The 18,693-nt window shown below is 43.9% G+C and overlaps 1 protein-coding gene across 9 annotated transcripts in view; it reads left to right on the top strand.

Annotated features, from left to right (window-relative positions):
• AMOTL1 (angiomotin like 1) overlaps window positions 1-14,423 on the top strand; it is a 134,250-nt gene extending 119,827 nt beyond the window's left edge. For all 9 annotated transcript variants that reach the window (XM_005309157.3, XM_042856028.2, XM_065581568.1 and 6 more), the window contains 4 exons: window positions 2,354-2,479; window positions 5,364-5,590; window positions 6,883-7,155; window positions 8,903-14,423. In XM_005309157.3, coding sequence (XP_005309214.1) covers window positions 2,354-2,479; window positions 5,364-5,590; window positions 6,883-7,155; window positions 8,903-9,009 — 733 coding nt within the window. In that variant the 3' untranslated portion in view covers window positions 9,010-14,423. The remainder of the gene's footprint in view (window positions 1-2,353; window positions 2,480-5,363; window positions 5,591-6,882; window positions 7,156-8,902) is intronic.
• Window positions 14,424-18,693: the final 4,270 nt, after the last annotated feature.

The raw sequence follows: 18,693 nt of genomic DNA, 5'->3' as shown, positions 1-18,693 counted from the left end.
GCACAGAATGAAGTTTACAAGTAATGTTCATCAGTTTCATGAATTAATTGACTATTGTTACTTGTAAAATTCATTCAATCCTTGAAACAGACTTTGCTGTAGACTTTTACCTTTCAAAAAAATATTTAAAAATCATGGTTTGGGGGCATTTTCACAACTTCCATGCCCTCCAGGAAATCATGCTTTACATAGGGTCCTACCTATAACTGTTGCATCAAAGGAAGGCAGAAGTTTTCCTTAACAGACCTGGTTGAATGTACTTGACATGTGCGGGGGAGGAGGGCGGATTTCTCTCCATAGTATTAAGGGCTCACAAAGGAATTTCCCTTCATTTACTGCCAGATACTATCAAGTATTTTACATAGACCCAGGCATTTTAATATACCCAGAAAATGAGTGTATTTACTGGGGGCTTGATTTTCAGAGATGTATGTCATGGGGCGCACCACTCACCGCCTGACTGGTGGTACCTTTTTCTGGTACTCTGCGGATTAGCTTGAGGCCGACAACCCCCCACCTATGGTTTGCCTATCGTCACCCTGTCCACCTGAAGCTCCTCTCACAGCATCCTCTTTGTGGCTCGGCCCTGTGGCTGTGTCACAGGTTCCCCTCCCCCCAGGGGAGGTTTAGCTCCTCAGTAGTCCTAGGCAGTTCTCTCGCTCACTGCCTCGGTGCCACTCGCCCAGTGGCTGGTAGGAGAACCCAGGGCCACCCTCTTCTCCAGGTTCCAGCCCAGGGACCCTCAATTTAGCAATCTGGGCCTTCTCTCCCTGGCCTCACTGCTCTATCCCTGAGCTTCTTCCTACTGTTGGTTCCCCTTTTCTTCATAGACCTACCAGTTCCCCAAAGCCTCCTCCCTCTTCCCAGGTAGTGTCTGCAGTCTTCACTCATTCCTCCTTTTCTCCTGGGGGTGTCAGCCTTTTTCCCAGTACCCCTTTCTGCTTCAGCCAGGGGTGAAAGTAACACAGACGACTTACCAGTATGGGGCCTGGCTCCGGGCCCCCAGAAGGGGCAGGGCCTCGGGCAGAAGGGTGGGGCTGGGAGTCAGCCTCCCACAGCCAGCCCATCCGCGCTGCCTGGCCCTCACCACCTGGGGCTCCGGCCACTGCTGCAGTAGCCCCGGGCTCTTTTAAATTGCTGGGTCAACTGCCCAACTGAGCTTCCTTAATCAGCTGCCTAAGGGGTTAATTGGCCCATCTGGCCTGCATTAAACCCTGCAAGGTGATTGTGGGGTAGTCACCCCATCACAATGCAAAATACCTACAACTGCTGTTGACTTCAGCTAGACTTGTGGGTGCTCAGCACCTTTGCAAATCAGGCCCTTTGTGTCTTCAGAATAGGGTTTTTAATATTTCTGTGTCACAGTTAATACAAGGCATTGTCACTGGTGTGTACTGGCATCTAAAATATCATAATTGAAAGGACCCTATCAAATATTTTTGATCCTAAACGTAGGTATGACTTTATAAAGAAAAGTAAAATAAACAACAACAAAACCAAGGTTTGCAAAATTTCACATAAAATATGTTTTTTAATCAGTTATATATTTTTCTTTACATAAATATTTTCTTGAAAATTTTCCCCTATGGCTTTGGAAACCCAAACAAACCAGCTTTTTGCTAGTGTATGAGAACCAGAAAGTGAAACCGAACTTGAAACCGGAAACTAAATTGATCAGTCTCATTTTCTCATCCAGCATTGAAGTGCAGAAGCAAACAGCAAATTAGATTCAATGTTGCTGACTCTTGTGATTTTCTTTCAACCCTCACATTATTTGGTGTTTTTCTTAAAGCGCCAGCACATAGAGCCAAGTGATTACATGAGAATCTCAGCTTTCACTAATTTTTTAAAAAAATTTCTAGCCTTTGTTATTGTACAGAAAAAACATGAAACATGATTCAGGTGTACTTCAAAGGCTCAGAAACCTGAGGGGAGTTAAAAATAACCCACAATTCATTTATTTATTATTTATATCACCAGCTAAGGATTTATTGTTTAATATAGTGGACCAGATCTTCAACTGAGGTAAATCAACATAGGTTCATCGAACCCAATGGAGCTGAGCTGTTTTAGACTGGCAGAGGATCTGGCCCATTATTTTTATCTTGACTGTATCCTTTAATTTTAATTCATTTTAGAACATGAGATTTCACCTCCAATTTGTTCCCGCTCACCTTTTGTTGTATTTTCAGAAATACTCATTTCGCTAGACTATTACACCCTCCAAATATAGCTGTAGATTTCCATTGAAATGTGAATGGTAAAATAACAGTTACATGCCTGTTTGTATCGAAAGAGCCTTTTTATTGAACCAAGTGACACTAAAGGGTGCGGCTATGTCTTGTGTTGCTAGGGATACCTCAGTCATTAACCACTCGCGGAATGGCAGCTACAACGAGAATTCCCTGGAGGTTCGAATATGGCAGGAAGAGGAGGAGATTGTTCAAGCCAACCGGAGGTGTCAGGACATGGAATACACGTAAAGGACAGCTGTTAAATATTTACCACGGGATGTGTGCTAAAGGTCTTATCATGAGATCCATAGCATCCTAACTGCTCGGATTCTTGGATAAGCCAGCCCACGTGTCATTTAGCCCTTTGCATGCCAACAGGCTCATTCTAAAAGGAGGGATTTTGCTTCAGTTTGACTTTTAGTCATTTCACTCTTCAGCTATTAAAAGACAGAGATTAGGTTCTGCCTCCTCCCCTCCCTGGATTTAAACCTTCTTCACATCAAAGAGAGACCTTAAAAACGGATGGCTTCCTTACTAGAAAAAGGAGCTTGGCATGAGCTTGCATGATCTCACTCAAAATTCTGACTTTTTAATGCAAGACTCACTAGTAGCCAATGATGTAATTGTGACTTCATTGCTGCCCAACCAAAAAGGTGTGTGTATGTATCTGATATCTCTCTCTCAGAGTTACACCTCTACCCCGATATAACGTGACCCGATATAACATGAATTCGGATATAACGGGGTAAAGCAGCGTTCTGGGGGGGCGGGGCTACGCACTAAGGCAGATCAAAGCAAGTTCGATATAACGCAGTTTCACCTATAACGCAGTAAGATTTTTTGGCTCCCGAGGACAGCGTTATATCGGGGTAGAGGTGTATATGAAAGGTACCATGGCATGTAGGGACAAACCTTCAAAACTGAACACCTGAAGTTGAACCCACAAATAAAATGCATACACAAGTATGTTGATAAATTGGAGAGGGTCCAGAGAAAAGCCCCAAGAATGATTAAAGGATTAGAAAACATGCCTTATAGTGATAGATGCAAGGAACTCAATCTATTTACCTTAACAAAGAGAAGGTTATGGGTTAACTTGATCACAGTTTATAAATAGCTACATGGGGAACAAATATTTGATAGTGGGCTCTTCAATCTAGCAGAGAAATGAATACCATAATCCGATGGCTGGAAGTTGAAGCTAGACAAATTCAGCTTGGAAATAAGGCATACATTTTTAACGGTGAGGATAACAATTTACCAAGTGATTCTTCACAGCAATTTTAACATTAAGATTGGATGTTTTTCTAAAAGTTGGGCTCTAGAATTGTTTTGGGGAAGTTTTATGCCTGTGTTATATAGAAGGTCAGACTAGAGGATCACAGTGGTCCCTCTTGGCATGGAATCTATGAAAGCAGTAGTCGGTACAGAACCTGTCTATGCACACACAAGTTCCCATTTGCACGTGCAGTTTTCCCATTTTGAGCATACAAATGCAAATATGTATGTGGCACGTCCAATTACTTGTTTGCTAGAGCTGCTCAAAATGTTTGTAATCAAAACTCTTTTTTTATTAAAAATGGCTTTATGACTAAGCAGCAATTTTTTTTGAGAAAATTTCTGTTTTCACAGATATTCCCCAGGTTTTGTTGAAAAGCAAAAAAAGGCCAAACAAAATTCTGACAAAAAAATTCATGTTCTTCACATTTTTTTTTCCAGAAAATAAAAATATAATTTAACCGGTTCTATGTTTTTTATCTTATATACGCATTCATGCATACACACAGAGGACTTGAAATCAGTGGGAATTTTTCCATTGACTTCTTTGGATCAGGATTTTATGTTGCAAGTGCAAATTAGGCACTCCATTTTGAAAATGACAGCCTTAAAGTTTCTACCTCCCTTATATGTCTATTTAGACCATATGTGACATTTCTTTTTTAAATCCCTCCCAAAAAATGTCTGCTGTATTTGGCTATATTTCATAAGACATGATTTTTATTTGACTGGCATTTTAATTAGTTGGTTCAAACCTTTTCAGTTTGATTCAGTCTTAAATTCTCCACTGCCATGTTTCCACAGCCTATTCTCAAATAATTGGTTCGTTATCATCTTAAAACACTTTCAGGGTCTATAGAAGAAAGCTGTTGGGGCCTCCAGTAAGTTGGAAAACACAGACCATTAGTTATTTCCATAGCTTTCAACAGAAAGTAAGGGCCCAATCCAATGCTCACTGAAGGCAATGGAAGTTTTTTTTTCATTTATTTCAGTGGCAGTTGGTATGGGCCCTCAGAGATTTGGGCAAGATAATTTAATTATTAAAATCTTTATTTCAATCTTTTATAGGGCCAACTCCTGAGGTCTTTACTCAGTTTTAATTCAGTCAACCTTGATTCAGGCAAAACTCCCCAGTTGCAGTCTGCCACAGTAAAAGAACTCAGGATTTAGCCCAGAAGTATTGTGGGGCAAAGAAAATTGATCCTTTACCTATCTGAGTGATCCCATCAGTCCACAGCATCTTTAGGACTATTTTTCAGATTATTCTTGCTAGTTTATTGAAGTAATATCAGTGGACCAGCTTAATTTAAATCTATTTATTTATTTAATCTTAGGCCTTGGCTACACTTACCCGCTAGTTCGGCGGCTGGCAATCGAACTTCTGGGTTCGACTTATCGCGTCTAGTCTGGACACGATAAGTCGAACCCAGAAGTGCTCGCCGTCGACTGCGGTACTCCAGCTCGGTGAGAGGAGTACCGCGGAGTCGACGGGGGAGCCTGCCTGCCGAGTGTGGACCAAGGTAAGTTCGAACTAAGGTACTTCGAACTTCAGCTACGTTATTCACGTAGCTGAAGTTGCGTACCTTAGTTCGAATTAGGGGGGTAGTGTAGACCTGGCCTTATAAAAAGCATCACCATTGGCTGAATAGCAGGAAATATTGCCCAGTTAAGTTGTGCAATTGCCCTCAAAGGAAATGGTGGAAATTTTATTGTTTGAGTTGCTTAAAACTGGAAGGGGTAAAGCAGCAGAGAATGTACTACAGGGAACAGCCCTGAAAAGGCAGCAGTGGAATAGCTGTGATCTAGAAGTTATTTTTCATCTTTGTAAACAGAACATTTGTATTTTGGCAGGATAAAGAATCTGCATGCGAAAATAATTGAGAAAGATGCCATGATCAAGGTCCTTCAGCAGCGTTTGCGGAAGGATGCTGGGAAAACAGACAGCACAAGTTTACGGCCTGCTCGATCGGTCCCGTCCATCGCTGCAGCAACGGGTGCGCATTCCCGCCAGACCTCTCTCACCAGCAATCAGATAGCTGAGGAAAAGAAGGAGGAGAAGACCTGGAAAGGAAGCATAGGTGAGCTCCAATTTGAGCTAGGCATTGGCAGTGCCAATGGTTTCAGAGAGAGGACAGCTTAACAAGTAAAATCTGTCTGTGGCCAGAATAAGACTTTGAGGGGCAGCTTTGAAAGTGTGATTGGCCACCTTCCACAAACAGTTTGAGCCACCACCCTGTGTGTTCAGACACAGCTGTACTCGCCTGACAATCATACCCAGAGGACTGCAGGCAGTATATGCACATTTCATGGGAATGAATCCTACTCTGGGCTAGGAAAAGTTGCATTAAACTAGAGAGCAGAGAGCACTTTGGATAGGAATTTGCAATGTAATATGGCAGGAAAGAAAGAAGGCATGCCATTTTGGGCTGTGTGCAAAAAGGCATTACAGTCCAGCGATAGCCCCTCTCTGCATGGCACTGCTGAGACAGCAATTTCAGAATGCTGTGTTCAGTGTGTTCGATGTCAGAACAATGTAGGCAAACGAGAGGGGCTTCCGAGAAGAGCAATTGTTCTGAAAGGACTGATGTATCAGAACAGGTAAAAATGACTGAATCTGTACACCTTGAGGAAATAGTTTCTGAGAGTGTCATGGGAACAACATGAACACCGAAGAAGAAGAAGAACAATGTAGAATATAATGAGTGGCAATGGGATCAAAGGAAGGGTCTGGTGCTTTTATCTGCTCATATAGGCTGCAGGAAGTAAATATGCATGGATCTGAGAGTAGGAGAGTGAAAGATTGGCAATAGAATCTTCATTGTATGCTCCTTCCCTCCCGGGTAGCCTGCTGAAGCTCCTCTATCCCAACTCTGCAAGGTTGGGCCTCCATGGCTCTGGGGAACGATGGACGGGGTGCATGGCAACTGCTGTATGAGGTGCACTTTACTCTTAACCAGTCAGCTGTGCTCCTTTGAAAACCATGGGAGGAAGGGGAAGTTGGGTGGCACCATAGTGGTGCCAGCACACCACTGAGTATGTGCAGAGCCTCCAAATTCCTCATCCCTGAGGTGAAACTCACACCATTCCTGAGCCCTCTTTCCCCTCTAGGGGGTTTTATCATGGACTCAAGAGAAGGGACCTTTTAAGCTGACTATGAGGAAAATCTTCCTGATAGTGAGTTCTAGGAGGCTATCTCTCAGAGGAAGCCTCCCCAGGTGAGCAGTGGACACCTCATTAGTGGGTATATTTAAAACTACCCTGCACCAAAGCCCTAGAGAACAATCCTGCCCTGAGAGGAGGCTGGGCTGAGGGATCTAGCAGGGCTTCTCCATCTCTGATTTTACTAACATGATCGTTATTGTGTTTTTAGGGTTGCTGTTAGGGAAGGATCATCACGACCATTCATCAATCCCTGCACTGCCTCCCTTACCTCCCTCTTTGTCCTGTGCAGCCTCCTCCTTGCCAGTCAGCGCCTCCCATGCTAAAACAGGGAGCAAAGACAGCAGCACTCAGACTGACAAAAGCTCTGAGCTTTTCTGGCCAAACACTGCCTCTTTCCCAGGCAGAGGAAGGCTAAGCACCACCCCTTCTAACAGCCCTGCCCTGAGACACACAGGAGCCAAAGGCGCTAGAGATAAGCTGGGTAAGTGATTCCAACCTTCATGGTACAATCAGTGCATTGATATTATGGTGACTCGTGCTATATAAGTGCCTGAGACAAATATAATTATAGAGAGACAGCTAGATAGATATAAGTACTTCTAAGCTAGATAGATAAATTGTTGTTGGTTATTATCTCAAGAAAATCAAAAGCATTCTTTAAGTCAAATTTATGAGAGAGATGTGTGCAAAACCATCTGCTTTGGCCTTGCAAACTTTCCTATGCCAAGCGGGGAAATTTCAGCATGTACAGTTATTTGTGGTGCAAAAAGTGACATTCCAGCCTGGAACTGGTCACAACATTTCTCATCTTGGACACATTCCGCATTTGTTCCCACATTCAGACAAACATGTTTTTGGAGAATTTTCCCAGTTTAAACTATTTTGGGGGGAAGAAACCATTTGTTTCATATTTTTATGAAAACTTGTGGGAAAAGTGAGCCGAAAACACAGAATGGTTTACTTTTGTGTGAAAACTAGGGACTTTTGATTTAGAAATAATTTTTGACGGATGGGAACTGTTTCTATACAGCCCTAGTTACAGGAAATATTTGTTTTAAAAACATTATTTTAAAAAAAGACTGTTTCCTACCCGATCTTTTATTCCCCATGAAAACAAATCCATTGCTGTTAATTGAAAGAGGTGCAGTCAAGTAATTTAAACCCTAAATTTAGGCTTCCGGAAGGGAAATAAGTTGGGTGTAGAGTTGTGTTTTCAGCCTTTAGATACTCTTGTGATGTGGGCAATAAACAGATAGATCAAATACATGGATTACAATAGTATCTTGGACTAATTTTTCAAAATGCATGAATAGAAAGAACTGTTAGGGATTCTGCACTCAGTTATATCACTATAGATCCAGAGTAGCTGCATTGAGAAGCTTCTCCAAGTAATGGTAAAGCCTACAGCATATTGACATTTTCCAGATTTCAGTTGTTCAGTGAACATTGGGATTTTGATGCCCAAATTGAGACACCTTCAAGGGGCCGAAGATGAGCCACCCACCTTCTAAAAATCAGGCCTCTACAAGGTGTCCACAATCACAAGTGACCTGAAAATGTTGGCCAGTATGTTTTCCAAAATTCAGCTCTACGGTTTAGTTCAAGCCCCTTTTCAATTAACAATGAATTAATCTTTTAAACTTCTCTGTACTTTAATGATCTAAAAGATTCTTTCTGCTTTAAGAATCTGAGGATTCTTACGGTGATACGGCAGTTTCAGTACCTAGGTAGGTATTTATTGTGATTATTAGAAACAGAGGGGAAGAAACATTGTTAAATGTCATTTTTATCTTTACCATGTCCCTTTAATTCACACTGTGTCCAATCCTACATTCTTTGCATACTAACTAACCTACTAACGTCAGTGGGATTCCTTTGGTGCACCAGGAATTCAGGGTCAGGTTCTACTATGAAATACACCCCAGCCCTTCTTGGTGCAAATCCAATTTGCCACAGAGAAATTCAGATGTTGCAAGTGGAAGGAATTATATTTTCAAATTGCAAAACTGAAACATAAACATTAGAATTCTATCCCAGAGGGCATAAGTGACTGAGGAGTTGTTGCATCCTGGCAAACGCCAGAGGAGCTCTCTCTGGTGTCACTACCCCAGGGATGAATTTGGCTTTAAATGTTAAAAAAGTATAGTTAGAGATTTTCCCTCCAAAATATTTTGCATTAGTTTTAGAGACTTTTTGATGAATCTGGATTTCTCTCCTCACTGTCACAGAGAACTCCCCCAGCCATGGGAAGCTGTCGGATAGCAAAGGCCGAGTAAGCAGTTTGGTCCACAAGCCTGAATTTCCTGATGCCGACATGATGGAAGTCCTCATCTGAGGAAAGAGTGAATTCCTCAGGATTTTGGGCAGATACATTCAAGTCCACGGAGGCCAATGTTGTGCAAATCTTAAAAACTAAATATACGAGTCTGAAGAAAGTCTGAGAAAGATTGAGTCTGGAAGGAGCCTAGAGGCTGAGATGAATAAGACTTCGAATTACAGAGGGAAAAGAAAGAGATATAAACATGAAACGAAGGATGCTGAAAGTGGACATGAATGGCTGGAATATTCTGACAACAGAAGGTGATAAAGAAACATGGATTCACAAAGAGATGGTAAAGGAAATAGGAACTGCATTTTCTATTTTAGAGAAAAGGTATCTTTTACCATTTACAACAGTGTTCTATAATGTTATTCTATTTTACTCGCTAGCTACAACCAAGACAGAGACTGAAATCCTGGCTCTGTTGAAGTCAGTGGGAGTTTGTGAATTGTCCAGGAGAAGTTTAAACTTTTCTCAAATTTAGTCATTATTCATAATTGTTCACCAGATTATTTTAGCGAAAAATTCTTGGTCTGTAGATTGTGCACGAAGCAGTTTGTTGTAAGTATTTGTTTCAAGCCAGGTTGGTTTGTTTTGATTGGATGTATAGGTCTTTCCTGATTGGATGAGTGCTACTCTTGGGATCAGGTTTCCAAAGCAAATACTCATGTTTTGCAAATTCAAAATTTGCTCAAAATTCACTGTTGCCATGAGCATTTCTTTGCTAGAATTTGAATAGACGATGCATGTAAAAGGGGCATAAACCCTGTGAAAGCAATTTCTTTTACAATTTTGGTAACTATTCAGGGGAAAATGTTGAGCATATTCCCTCAGCTCTAATACATAAAACACACACACAAAGCTGTGTAAGCAGCAGATTGTACATACATTCAAGTGCTAACAGTTATTACTCATGAGGGCTTGGAGACAATGGGCATTCAGGATGCTCAGCACCTCACAGGGAACAACATGGTGCCGCTGTAGATGTATCCTCTGGCTTATTAAAATAATCGTATAGTATTCTGCAGTATCTGTCCAAACTGCTTCAGCATTGTCAGTGGGGCAAATCCTACCCACCCGTTGTTACTGCGGGTGAATTTGAGCATGTAATGGCAGGCAGGGTTTCAGGCCAGGGTTACTACAGTGTTTGGGGCCAATTACTGTAGAGGTTTGAGCAGAATGTGGAGATCATTGACTGATTTCAGCCTAGTTCATCCAGGTTTACGACTTGCAATTGAGATCAGAATCAGGCCCTTGGGTGTATATTAAATAATAACAATAAATTAGTCAATACACTTAGGATGAGAAATAATAAACGTCCTCACTTAAAAATGGATTTCCACTGCACGTGGCACTGCAGGAGTTAATTCACACAACTGCATAGCATGGGTCAGTTTGTTGGTAAGATTTCTACAGCACTTCATAGCTGCCTGTCTGGGATGTTTACATTCATTTTAAAATACAGCCTAGTTGTGTAAATGAGAAAGGATGTTTCTGAACAGGCACAGAAATTCTCCTAATCCTTTTTTCCGTATCTTAAAGCAGGGGTTCACAAACTGGGAGTTGAGACCCCTCAGGGGGTCACAAGGTTTGTACCTGGGGGGGGTTGCGAGCTGTCAGCCTCCACCCCAAACCCTGCTTTGCCTCCAAGCATTTATAATGGTGTTAAATACATTAAAAGTGTTTTTAATTTATAGAGGGGGTTGCACTCAGAGGCTTGCTATGTGAAAGGGGTCACCAGTACAAAAGTTTGAGAACCACTGTCTTAAAGGGACCAGCCCTTATATAAGTAGCCATTCCTCACACGAGTCGAGGTTACAGGACGGGGCTCGAATTTTGATTATGACACATGTGCATGTGTGTTGAGAGATGGAAGATTTAACATTTCTAAGTTCACCAGGTTAGGGTCCCTGAGGGATATTTTGGTGGTGAGTTTGTATATTTACACATGCATAACCATTGCTGTCTAAATGATCATTCCTTAGAAGTGACATTCACCCCCCATGCAGAGGAGCCTGCACAAGACCTGTGCCCCACTTAAACCCTCCCACTAAGGCTTAAATGGGATGAAAGTGGTACCTGTCCTGGCTCTCTGCACAGGGGTGAATTTCATCCTTCATGATTCAGCCAGAATTTGGTCAAATCAAAACATGTTTTCGTGGAACAGGACCATGTCTGCAGAGTTCCTCAACAGGAGCTATTGGTGCTGGAATTCACCTTTTCATCACTTTGGTTGTGGGGCTGTTCTAAGAAAGGTCACAAGAATTCTTTTTTTTCCCCACTCAAATACTGCTGGAGATTTGTTCAAACTAAAAAATAAATGGCTTCTGGACAGAGCCCAAGTTTTGAAAATGTCTCCCCAAAGTCTAATAACTGGGAGCCTAGAGACTCCCCATGCGCTAAACTTGGCTCAGCCATTGTCTCGCTGTGTGTCCTTGGGCAAGTCAGTCAATCTCTCTGGGCCTGATTCATCGCTGTGCTACTCCAGTTTTACACCAGCGTCACTGACCTAAAATGGGAGGAGCGCAGTGTAGCATCAGGCCTTGTGTGTTTGAGCGACCCCAGCTGTAAAACGGGGATAGGAATCCTTTCCTTCCTACCAGGGCTGTGGAGAAGGTTGGTGTTTGTGCAGTGCTTCGATGATGCAAAGCGCTATATAAATAAGTGCTTAGTGTTATTAACCCAAAAAAATCTCCCCAGGAGAAACCAGCCCCCCCGGGCCTGATCCTACATTCCTTGTTCACCCAGGACTCCCTCAAGTTAATGGGATTTGAGGCACTTCAGGAATGCAGAACTTGGCTCCAAGAGTTTAACTGCATCATTGTTAATCATTTGGTTGTTTACTGCTGAGCTGCCATCTCTCTTCTCCACTTGTTTTCTCCCAAGATGAAACATTCCTCATTTTAAAATCTACCTTTCATTGGTGTAAGGTGTGGCAGTAATTACGGGGGGACACCTCATCATGAAACCTAACACTCACACACAACCTTGCTTCTTTTAGTCCAAATGCTGGTGAGTAGTTGTTGCTCCTCATCATTTTTAAAAAAAATAATCTTTCCAAATCTTTGGATTCTCTTTTCCTACTGAAGTTAGGAATTAATACGGGGTGAGGGTGATTTTGCAGTACTGGTGGTCAAAGATTCAAAGTGTGCCCAGGCACCTCTTCCGCCTCGCAGGCCTCAGCACTTGCTCCTCTGCCGGTGGAGGCAGGCCTGGAGTCAATCAGCCCCACTCCAGACAGTGTTTATTTTCCCACTAGAGGATTACTTGTCAATATTTTCCAGCTAGGCTTCAGGGGAGGCCCAAAGAGTTCTCCGCCAAACCAAAGGACACAAATTCACAACACAGAAAAGGGGAATACATTTTCCTACCCTCTTTCTGGGGTTGGGTGGCCTTGGTGGCCCTGGGGTGCCAGTTCATCCCCTAAACAGGCAGTCAGTTAGGTAGCTTCCCCTGTAGCGAAGCGAGCAGCCTTCCACCATGGAGGAGTCCTTTCTCCCTGCTGCCACGAGCCTTGCAGCAGCTAGTCTCTCCCCCTCCTCGCTCACCAGCGGAGGGGTTTTTAAAGGTTTCAGGCAGCCCTTAACTGGACTCAGGTATCCCTAGTGGACCTGAGGTAACCCCTTTCCAGCTTATAGGGAAAAGGGCTCATCTACCTGCCTTCCACCACTCTCTTCCAGCTGTCCAGCCGGACTTTGTCACCAAAGTCACCTGTTTAGACGCATTCATGTGTTCAGGGATGGCCCCAGGTCATGTGGGGAACCCTCTTGCAAACACTTACATTGAGCTCTTCCTACCAGCCACGAGATTCTGGAGACTGCAAACCACTTTCAAGTCTGCTTCCACTGAAAACTTGTTTCAGAGTGGTAGCCGTGTTAGTCTGTATCAGCAAAAACGATGAGGAGTATTTGGGCATAAGCTTTCGTGGGCTAAAACCCACTTCATCAGATACATGGAGTGGAACACACAGTAGGGAGGTATAAATACACAGCATATGAAAAGATGGGAGTTGCCTTACCAACTGAAAACTTGTGCTCTGAAGGCCTGCAGGTGCCAAAAGCCAGCCATGTGTCTGATACACATGGAGTAGTGCATAGCAAAGCGATACTTTTTTTTATACTAAACAACTTTGTTACATCTATGCACTTATATTTCTCTATACATATAAATATTCATATGTCAGCATCTCCCTCTCTCTAATTTTTGCACTTGTTAAACCAAGAAATAGGGTATGTTTTTAAGTATTAGCAGCTTTGCCTTGCAAAGCAAATGCATAAACCCTTTGGAAGATGTTACGCAGTTTGATATGCATTGTAACAATAATTCTTTTTCCTCACTTTGTTAATTTAAATGTTTTAAGAGCATATGCATTCGACATATGGCCTCTATCTGTCCCCCATACGGTCTTGATCTTACAACCTTGATTCACATCAGTAGTCCTTACTCAAGTGAACAGGTGTGGCAAGATTGCACCCTTAATCAGGCATGGATCAGCAGAGACAAGGGAGTAAAAATAAAACTACTAGTGATAAATATTTCCCCAAATGGACCTTGGACCTTTTCCAAGGAATAAGGATGCACAAAAGCTTTGTAGTCCTTTTGTTTGCTCAGTATTTTATTGCTAGCTATACTATTTCCTTTCAGGCAGAACTATTTAATAAATGCTGTACATATATACAACTAGTCATTCAGAAAAAATAGTGTTCTATTAATGTGCATGATGGTATTGTTTTCACACAATTATATCTGCTAGCGGTATAACCTTGCTTCTTTTGGTCACTTAGAGTACAGCTCTCCCTCTCTCTTTATATATATTTCCAGCATTTCTTTAAGCATCAATCTCTCCCGTTTCAATACCCAAAGGTGTGTTTACAATTGATGCTGCCCAGGATTGTAGTCACCTACAGAAAACTATTTATTTAGATAGCTTTTGAATTCACAGCTGAAATAAACGTAGAGGGTAATTCTTCCTGGTTTTGTTGAGCTTGTGACATTTTTCTTTTCATGCAAAGGAAGGCAGTGGATCTCTACCCAAAGTTAGAGCATTAGTGGCAATATGTGTAAAGTACTACTGTTAGTAAATCAGTTCACCTAGCCTCAGCAAACCAGTGTAACTGCATTTCTACTGTTCTTCCCAACTGCTTGATTTGTATTGTGCTTTGTGAAATTGTGCTGTAGCCATTCCAGGTGATGTTGGTAACTGATTGTAAAATATTGTCATTTTCTACTGTTGTTGGTTGTATAGAATGGTTGGTGTACAGTGTTGTACAGCTGGAGGGGTGTTTGTACATATGTGGGGAAATGAAGAACATTATGTGTCACTCGCGGCAAATATTGATATTGTTGGTCAGCCAAAGATTTTCCTATTCTTTGCTGCTTAAACTTGTGCCTTAATATTGTATATAATAAATGTATAAAATGTTTCCTTCCTTGAGTTTCCAGCGTGAAATGTATTAGATCTATGAAAAAAACACGAATTTTTAAACCATTCTCTGTACTTTTGCAGGCCAGTTACTAAAACTGGAAAGTGATGGCTCATTTCCCCTTTTTCATAACCCTAAACTATTGACATCATGGCATACTGGTGGAGAGGAAGTTGATTGTGTCTCATCTGAAAGACAAGGACAATACAGACTCCTTGTACATGGCAAACTCTTATAGATAGGCCGGCAAAGTGAAGAGTAAAAACAAATAAAGGAAAAGAACCTAGCCATGACCCAGCAAGTGTGAAGAATGGGATCAGATAAATTAATTCTATCTTCTCTAGTTGGAAGACACTTCTTTATTTCACAGATAAGGCCTGATTTCTGCTCCCATTGTAGTTGGTGGCAAAACTCCGTCTGATTTCACCAGATCAGGACTGGGCCCTTATGAATTAAAGTAACAATATCTATGCTAAGTTTATGAATGGGATTATAAAATGGGATTGCCTGCATTAACTGGAGACTAGACTCGATGACCGAAGAGGTCCCTTCCAGCATTATGTCCTATGTAAGTAATAAAGACCCTAGGCGCAATTCTGTATGGCTCTATGGATTTTGAGAGTGCCCAAAACTTCCCAGTATCAAGACCTTCGGAAGCATAGTTTGTTGGAGTTTTTTCACTCAAGTGAAAGAAACAGTAGGGGAAAAAGTGACACATGCATGAGTATCTTTCATTTAATAACTGAGATCTGCTCAGCAGACTCTCACATGCTCTTGAATGAGTCTATTAAAAAATTCCTGAAATGACTCCAGAGGAGCGCCATGTATGTAAGGTATGAAAACCATGAAGTGTATCTTCCCATCTGCTTGCCACATTCCTGCCTGGCTCTCCTGCACCTGTTTTAAAAAAAACAGCCCTGGAATTAACGTGTCAGAAGACACACAGGGATGTTATAGATAGCAGCGTGGATGGCATCCTTCATACATTGCAGCAGTCTCATGTCCCACATACTCAACACAGGTTTCAGTGCCACGCTGGGTCACCTATCTTAGCACGCTCTCCAAGATGCAGCAGCTGTATCTATTTTTAGTGCAGGTGGGCTTTGCCAACAACAGCAAGAAGAAATTAGGTAACAGGCTCGGGGCCCATAGAAGAATCTAGTTGTTTGAAAAAAAAGCTGGAGCCTGGATTTTGTAGCAAGATTTAGGACTTAGCTGAGTGGCTTGAGATCATGTCAGCAAACTAACCAGTCCAGGAAAAAATGAAATGAAATGTGTAGGAAAAGCTGTATAAAAAATGTGTCCAGCTATAGACCAAAATGGATTTGATCCCATTTTGGAAAGCCTACAAACACAGGAGCATCCCAAACTGCCAGCCAAATAAGGAGGATCACTGAGGCACCAAAATAGCACCATTGGACTGTGAGTCAGGAGACCCCAGCTCTGTTCCCATCTTTGCCGCTGACCTGCTGTGTGAATTGGGCAAATTACTTCACCTCTCTGTGCCTCAGCGCCCCAGCCGGTAAATGGGAGCAATGATACTGCCTGGGAGAGCTGCCCATGAAAAGAAACACAGAAGGGCGAAGTGGTGTTGGCAATAATCCAGTCACTGCGCTTGGCAGTTCTACTGCTTCTTTGTTGCCTTGTTCCTTCCCAACGTGACCGACGAAGGCGTCTTTTACAAAACAGCCGTAGCTCAGAGTCCAGTTAGTCCTGCCTTGGCGTAACAATTTGCGTTCAATAGTTTGCTTTAATCACATCTACTGTCATTCAGATCTTAGTTTTGGAAAGTGTTCTCACTCTCACCCAGATGTCAGAAATTGTTTCATTGATAAACCGCTTCAGAATCTGCCTCCATGGTACCGTGCTGAGTCATTGCCTCTCCTGGAATCCACAGGAAATGGTGTAAGCACCATGGCTTCAGATATTTCAAACTCAGGGCGACAAATGCAGACGGAGACAGTGGCCAGTGTAAGAAGCACGCTGGCACCGGCGGGAACAGACTAGGTGACCATAGAACTTCTAGGAGCTCGCCTTAAATCCATGATCCTTCCCACTTTACCATACAGTTGGCTCTTGTTGCAAAAATGTGCTATTTAGGATGCAGGGCTGCTGTTACAACAGTGACTTGCACTGCAGCTCTCCTATGCTGGGAAGCACGTCCATCAGACAGCAAGCAGGGAAAACGAGGAATAATGAGCAGCAGCGTCACATCCGCTGGGAAGCCCAGTATAAGGAGAGCAATTGGATCATTTCTGTTCTGTATTAATGGTAATCCATCCCTTACGCCATGGCTTTGCAGGCAAGTGAAACTAGCTTAGACTACACCACGCTCTCAGGCTAGGAATTAGGGCCAGGAATTAGATGACACTAAGACTGAAAGACCCTAGGGCATTTTCTTTCATAGCAGCTACTTCAGCTTTAGATGAATAAATATCACAGCTCATAGTCACCAGAGGATCCCTTGGCTCTCTGGCACAGAGGGTTAAATCCCCATCCCCTCACCCATGCAGCAGTCCAGTGCACCACTTTAAGTCCAGGAGTAACTCCACTGAAGTCAAGGGCCCTACACAGGTGTACACAATATCAGTATCAGGCCCAAAAAGTATCGAATTTGGGCCCAGGCCTGGAAAATGCTGGGAGTTGAGAAGCAGCCGAGAAGGGGCACTCAACACCTTGCGGGATCTTGACTTTTCCTGAGGCCATTCTGTAAGGTGCTTTGAAAGCCACTGGGGTTGTATCAATGCAAGATCATTATCCGTTACTGAATGTCAGTCCACAATGGCCAACAGTTTCCAGCCGTTCCTAAAGGTAGGGTTACCATATTTAACAAATAAAAAAAGAGGACCCTCCACGGGCCCTGGCCCCGCCCATTTCCCAGCCCCGCCCCAACTCCACCCCTTCCCTGCCCTAACCCTGCCCTAACTCCGCCCCCTCCTCCCTCCCACTCCCAGCCACGCAAAAAGGGCTGCCCGAGCGCTACCGGCTTCACGGTTTGCCGGGCAGCCCCCAGACCCTGCGCCCCCGGCCGGTGCTTCCCCAGCGCAGCTGGAGCCTGGGAGGGGAAGCGCCCAGCCGGGGGCACAGGGTGTGGAGGCTGCCCGGCAAACGGTGAAGCCGGTAGCGCTTGGGCTTCGGGCAGCCCCTATGCCTCCAGACCCTGCGCCCCCAGCCAGGCACTTCCCCTCCCAGGCTCCGGCGGCGCAGGGTCCGGAGGCATGGGGGCTGCCCAAAGCCCGTAGCACTCAGCTCTTAAACAGCCGAAGAGTCAGGGGAGGAGCATAGCCACCGCGGCCGGAGGCTCTGCTCCTCCCCTGACTCTTCGGCTCTGTTGAAGAGCCGAGCTGCCCGAGCGCTACCGGCTTCGGGCAGCCCCCATGCCTCCGGACCCTGCGCCGCCGGAGCCCAGGAGGGGAAGTGCCCGGCCGGCCACTGGGGTCCGGAGGCAAGGGGGCTGCCTGAAGCCCATAGCGCTCGGGCAGCTCGGCTCTTAAACAGAGCCGAAGAGTCAGGGAAGGAGCAGAGCAGCCGCGGGAGGGGAAGTGCCCGGCTGGCATTTTCCTGGACATGTTCGGCTTTTTGGCAATTCCCCCCGGACGGGGGTTTGATTGCCGAAAAGCCGGACATGTCCAGGAAAAACCGGACGTATGGTAACCCTACTAAAGGAAGATCAGCGCCCCATGAAAAACAGGGCACTTCGTTAGGTGCCTCACTATGGGTGTGGGTGCCTAGCTATGGGCACCCAGTTTCCAAACTGTACACGCAAATGGCCAGCCTGTTGCCCAGCCCTCTCCTGCTGTATTTTCAGTTATAGATTTGATGTAACCAGTAGTGATGATTTTGTCCTGTGAGGTGAGGTGATTTCTAAGTCCCCCAAATGTAAGATGTCAATGTACAACCACTTGTCTGGCAGAATTAGCTTTCAGGAAGCAGCAGCAACTGATGTGCTAAGGGAAGGGCCCTGACCAGGGACATTTATCATTACAAAAGCAGCAGGTCTGGCAAACAGAGTCTGCTCCTGTCAGTTTTGCTCTGGTTGTGCAGTGTCAGAGCTCGACTAATAATTGACACGGACCTTTTCTAGCCAGACTGACTGTGAAACAGTCCCTTGAGCACCCTAACGATTTCTGAAAGGGTTTAGTTACCAGCCTGTTTTACATTTCCCAGGGTGACCCATGCAGCTTACACAAAGCAGAGTCCTCAGCAAATGGCACAGACGTCTATTTCAGTAAGGGGTCTGGCATAACTTAAATACCATTATACGCCACATGCTAAA

The sequence above is a fragment of the Chrysemys picta genome, chromosome 1 (genome assembly GCF_011386835.1).
Source record: "Chrysemys picta bellii isolate R12L10 chromosome 1, ASM1138683v2, whole genome shotgun sequence".
NCBI classification, from domain to species: Eukaryota; Metazoa; Chordata; order Testudines; family Emydidae; genus Chrysemys; species Chrysemys picta.
The sequence above is the reverse complement of the archived record's forward strand: the minus strand, read 5'-3'. Positions and strand labels throughout refer to the sequence as shown.